General features: G+C 38.2%; 1 protein-coding gene across 1 annotated transcript; it reads right to left on the bottom strand.

Annotated features, from left to right (window-relative positions):
- Positions 1 to 1,460: 1,460 nt before the first annotated feature.
- Positions 1,461 to 3,160, bottom strand: LOC122982261 (nuclear matrix constituent protein 1a-like). The gene is made up of 2 exons (XM_044351447.1): positions 3,128 to 3,160; positions 1,461 to 2,354 (listed from the first exon to the last, which is right to left on the bottom strand). Exons 1-2 carry the CDS (start codon positions 3,155 to 3,157, stop codon positions 1,461 to 1,463), a joined length of 924 nt encoding a protein of 307 aa, XP_044207382.1. The 5' UTR covers positions 3,158 to 3,160.
- Between the last annotated feature and the right edge of the window lie 2,688 nt (positions 3,161 to 5,848).

Genomic DNA, 5,848 nt, shown 5'->3' with positions numbered 1-5,848 from the left:
TATGTCGCTATATAAATAAAAATTGACTGAATGATTGATTGATTTACTTTGTAAGTTTAGGTTGGTAGGATATAAACCCAGAACGAGAAGCTTAGGATCCAGTGGTAATGTCTTTGATAACATTTGATCAATCATATTAATAATATCTTGCCAAAAGAATTTCACTTTCACACATTCCCATACACAGTGGTACAATGTCCTTCTTGCCTCATTACACTTGACACAAGTATCAGGAATGTTATCATTAAACATATGCAATTTAACAGGAGTTATGCATGTATGCATGAGCCATTTATACTGTAGAAGTTTCAAGCTACTGTTGACTCTAGGCTGAACAGTATTCACCATGGCAACAAACAATAAATATATTATTTGAAAAATAATTTAGGGTTGAGCTGTTGTATTCAATTTATTCATTTCATATTTTTGAGATGATAAAAAGCAGAATTGATGACCCCACATGACCCCTAAAGTTTACTTCTGAGACAACATATATGTACATTAAAAATTAGTGGCCCCAACACTGATCCCTGGGAAACCCCACAAATTATTTAAGAGTGTTATCAGAAATGATCATTACTTGTGGCAAAGAGCTCTCTGTCAGAGAGATAAGAGGCAAACCAGTTAAAAACATGAAGAGTCATCATCAGTTTACAGAGAGTCATATAAGATAGATATTGAAAACCTTTTCTGTTAATTTTTTATTGATAGTACAGTACTAAGCTTCACAGGAAGAAGAAGCTGAGTGGCTTCTTCTTCTTGTGAGGCTGCAAACGTAATTACTGGACCACCGTGTTGCCCTTGTAGAGGAGAGAAGGAGGGTGACATAGGCTGAATTGATGGATGGATGGATGAGACGAGATGAGAGAGAGAATTTCCTGAGAGAGGGAGGCGGGGGAGAGTCTGGACGGGAGGAAAAGAGATGGGAGAGGTTTATGGGGTAAAGGGGTAGAGGGGTTGGGATGGTTTGTCGGGTAGGGGTGAAAGAGAAGAGGTTGGGGAAGGGGGGCGGATAGGAAGGGAGAAAGGATGTCACTCATCTCTCCTTTCCTTCTCTCTTTTTTCCCTCTCCTTCCTCTCCTTCTTCTCCTTCTTCTCCTCCTCTTTCTTTTCTTTTTTCTCTCTTTTTTCCCTCTCCTTCCTCTCCTTCTTCTCTTTCTTCTCCCTCTCCTCATCCTCTTTCTTTGCTTTCTTCAATCTTTCCTTCTCCATCTTCTCATGTTCTGCTTTTTCTTTCTTCATTCTCTCCTCCTCCTCTTTTCTCTCCCTCTTCAGTCTCTTCTCTATTTCTTTCTGCGCCTTCTTTTCCTCCTTTTTCATTCTTGCCTTTTCTTTATCTGTTTTCTTGGCCAGCTCCTGAAAAGAAAAACAACATACAATTCAGTGTTTTCTGCGTCCGAAGGTTCAATCTCAAACAAACTGAAACAAAATCCAACAGGTTATTATTCAAATCAAAATGATCAGCTGATGTGACGTACCTGAAGTTGGGCATTTTCTTCATTCAGGAGCTTTATCTCCTCTTCCATCTGGCTGGCCTTATGGCGCCACTCGTCTTCCAGTTGCTGTCTTTGTCTCTGCATCTCCGTTTTCAATCCATCTTCTAGAGATTCATATTTTCTTCTCCACGCTGCCTCACTTTGTTTGCTGGCTACTTCTCTTTGGCTCAGCTGGAACATATTCTCTACAAGAGCCTTCTTTTTCTCCCTTACTACGGAGATCAGGTCTTGCTTTTCATGGGTGACTTGGCTCAACTTCCTCTCTAAGTCCTCCTGCACAGTTTTTTGTTCGGCGAGGACCTTCTCCTGTTGAGACCACTTGCTTTCCCATGTTGCCTTCAACTCAGTGACAGTCTTGTTGGATGAGCATTCCAGCTCTGCCTTTTCCTCCTGGCAGACTTTTGATATCTTTTCATTTTCGCTCTTCCAGAAGGCCGTCATCTTTTCATATTCTTGCTGCCAATACTTGATGACCCTCCTGATCTCTACTTTATGGTGATGCAGATCTTTCTTAAGGGAGTGGACTTCCTCCTCCTTTCCTCTCAGTTTCATGTCCATCTTCCTGCAATGATCATCAAACTGCTGGTGATTTTTGTTTGCAGTCTTCACCAAAATGGCTTTTTCATCCAGCAGTTCCTGATACTTGTGCTCCCAGTCGATCTCTCTGCAGGCCATCTGCTCCTTCAGAGCAGAATTTTCTGCGGCCAACTGCTGGTTTACTGTTTTGGAGTCCAACAGGGCTCGCCGCAGGGCCTGCAGGACTCTACCGGGAGTGTGCTGGTTCTGCTCCGCCGTTTCAGCTTGGCTGACATGGTCTGGACCACTGGCAGAGTCTTGGTGCAGCACTTGGAAAGGTGTCTGAAAGACAGAAATGTACATGCAGGTAAAAATACTGTCCCATCCTTACTTTGGATACATACAAAAAGACAAGAGGTCTTTCATCATTATATTTATCAATACAGTTGAATGTACTGTAGCCATAAAAAAATCTCTTTCATTCACCTAAGAGAAAATGTAAGTGAAAATATATCTGAATATATCTAACAGGATGTGAGAAATGGCTTTACACTTGTTCTTATTTGCTGCCCTGAATGATAATCATTATTCTCACAACAGCATGTACATGCACTGCACAGTATATGTATATGGAGCATTTCTCTCAAGTCTTCATATTTTATCTAAAGCCTTAACAACTACAAGTAAATGATTTTCAAGATACACTTTCTTCCATCACTTCATTATCTCTTTCCATTAAAATGATCAAAATATTAAGTGTAATTATCACATGACAGCACAGCACTTCATTTAAGCTGCAAATGGCCATTAGTCACTCAAAACATTAAATGCATGTGCCAAAGCCTTGACCAAAACACTCACATTCTTGTGACAAAGTGCACTAAAATATAGTTTGTGTATTTCACTTAAATACACTCACTCAATAGTGAAGTTAAATATCCTCAACACACAAATGTATAGTAGCACATCAGGCTAGCAACGTGAGTTGTTTATTAAAAATCCCTTGTGTCAAGAAATATTCACAAGGATTTTTGTCTGAGCTTTAGATAAAAGATGAAGCAGATAGCAATTGAAAAAAGTTTGCCTGAAAGCATTTCTTGCTGAAAAATTCTTACCTCAACTCTTGACATGTTGCTTTTCTGCATGATGCTTTAACACAAATAGTGTAGCGATATTTGTTGCTTGTGGAGATGTGCTAGTTCAGTTTTGGTACTACTTGAACTGTCGTTTCTTCAGTGGGCGCTCTCTTTGTACTGAGAGATGTCTCTCTGTTTGAGTCCAAGTTGCAACAGGCTGAGTTTGTCCTTTACGATGTAAACATTCCGTATGACATCTCAAAGGACACATGACAGCGTCATCACTGGAGTTCAGAATGTGATGTCATCATTAGACCTTTTTATTGTCATGTGACATGGTCAGATTAAACCTTTCATGATAAAATGCAAGACTGGATGCTTTCGATTTCAAAAATAAAAGCACACAAAACACAACTGCAGCCCAACATGGCATTTTGAATGATAATGGAGTATTAGAGACACAATGAGGGGAAAAAAATATTTTGATAATATAATAGTTTTGAGATTTTGAGGAAATAATATCATTGCTTTGAAAAGGTTCATTGCTCTATGAGAATAAACTCCTAATATTATGAGAAAAAAATAACATTTCAGTGGGAAATATGAGAGGAGCAGTCTACTTTTTGTTGTAAGTAATATATTTATTGGTTTTCAGTTTGCATTACACATCAAATTGTAGCAGTTATATAGAACATAGCAAACATTTTTCACCCTGTCCCCCCCGATCCTCCATCCCTCTCAACTGAATACATACATAAAAACAAACAAATGAACAAAAAAAGTAATAATAATAATAATAATCTAATCAAATCAAATAAATAAAGTAAAGTGTGTTCCTCAAGTCTGTGTACAAGATAGTTATGCTACCTTACTCCCTCAGAGTTTGTTCCTGCTGAAGCAGATTACCAACATTAACATCATGTCTTAAGAAGTACATAAAAGGTCTCTAAATATAAAGACATTTTGTTAACGTCTAACAATGTACGTTATCTTTTCCATTGACATGTTTGACGCCATTTCTTTAATCCACATTGCGATTCTTGGCCCATCAGCATTTTTCCAATTAATAGCAATTATACATTTAGCTTGTAATATACGCATGTCTACGAATGTGAGCTCTTTACTTTGTAAGTTTAGGTTGGTAGGATATAAACCCAGAACGAGAAGCTTAGGATCCAGTGGTAATGTCTTTGATAACATTTGATCAATCATATTCATGTAACCCACTAGGTGCTACAGGGTAAAGAATAAAGAATATATGGACCAGGGGCTAGGTTCGTAATGGGAGGGTTGAAAAGGGAATGACAGACAAAACAGATAAATGGAGCCACGAGGAACGTTGAGGTAAGTTTACTGTACCAAGTTATAAAACATGAACATAAAATGCAGTGCAATTATCATCAATATCTCAAGATTTCACAGTCTTTCAGCAGAACTTGAATTGAAAGCGTCCATGAGTGTAATGTCCCTTAATGTCTTTGCAATATCAGTCACCGCGCTCAAGTCAATGTTTTATGTCAAGTCAGGGGGAAAAATTCAAGTAGTCGGATGTGTGGTGGTCCTACCACACTGATACTTGAGTGGAAGCAAAAAAAGATACCAGGTCCTCTTCTCAGGTCTCGGTTCCTCACTCCTTAGGTTAAGAAGAGATCTCACTGGGGGCTCGCCATCTCCCATCCACAAGGAGAATCCAGATCCAGTTCTCTAGTTCTCAAAAAAACCCAGCCTGCATGAAGACAGGACTGTTATTTTCATGACGTCACTACTTTTCTCTAATGGCCATAGTAATATAATAATTCAACACATTACTGTAGCACAATAATGATTAAATGAATTCTCTCTTTTAACTGTACAGTTGTTTTTTTTATCTCAATGTAAGTATTTCCCACATTTTAATCAACCTTTTTATACATGAATTTAATCAACATGAATTTTAGCTGTTAGCCCATGAATTATGATGTTTTAACTTTTAGTTATAAATGAACTTATCCATCAGTTTCATCATACGATGTATCTCAATATAACTACACACACAGTATCAAAATAAACATCATACCTTACTTCTTTTAAATTATCAGAGCAATAATATTCAGTTTTTAACTCTTAAGATAGTTAACAGAAACAGTGAGCAGCAGTGATAAGCCAAGTTCAAGCATTTCTGGAGCACAGACACGTTTTCTGCCACCTCACACATTAACTCACAGTGTGGCTAATACAGTTAGCATGCGCTAGCGCTAATTAGCTCGGCAACTCACCAAGACGATAATGCCAAAAGTACTACTACTCCAGGCTCACGGACCCTCGCACACCTCTGACGTCTTCAGAAGAGTATTTTATCTCATGGATATGTTAATAATCGCTGTTCTAACTCTCTATTTCTCATCCACTCCGACTGCTGCTGTTTTACCCGCGCTGCAACTCACTGACTTCTGTGTGAAGAGAGGATGGGACTTAACTCCCTCTAATTAATCATAAGTTTACTCTAGTTGATATGACAAATAAGGACTGTGTGTGTGTGTGTGTGTAAAATACGTGATTGACAGATTGATTAACAAATGAAAATGAGATAAATAAGGAAACTATAGAAAAATAAAGATATAATTGGACCCAATTCTCTACTGGGTTACATTAATAATATCTTGCCAAAAGAATTTCACTTTCACACATTCCCATACACAGTGGTACAATGTCCTTCTTGCCTCATTACACTTGACACAAGTATCAGGAATGTTATCATTAAACATATGCAATTTAACAGGA

Source organism: Thunnus albacares, chromosome 5 (assembly GCF_914725855.1).
Source record: "Thunnus albacares chromosome 5, fThuAlb1.1, whole genome shotgun sequence".
NCBI classification, from domain to species: Eukaryota; Metazoa; Chordata; class Actinopteri; order Scombriformes; family Scombridae; genus Thunnus; species Thunnus albacares.
The sequence above is the reverse complement of the archived record's forward strand: the minus strand, read 5'-3'. Positions and strand labels throughout refer to the sequence as shown.

Excerpts from the sequence above, each read along its gene's own strand:
- LOC122982261 (XM_044351447.1), bottom strand. The coding sequence starts at position 3,157 with ATGCAGAAAAGCAACATGTCAAGAGTTGAG. Across the intron at positions 2,355-3,127 it reads GCAACATGTCAAGAGTTGAG|ACACCTTTCCAAGTGCTGCA; the intron begins GTAAGAATTTTT and ends TCTGTCTTTCAG.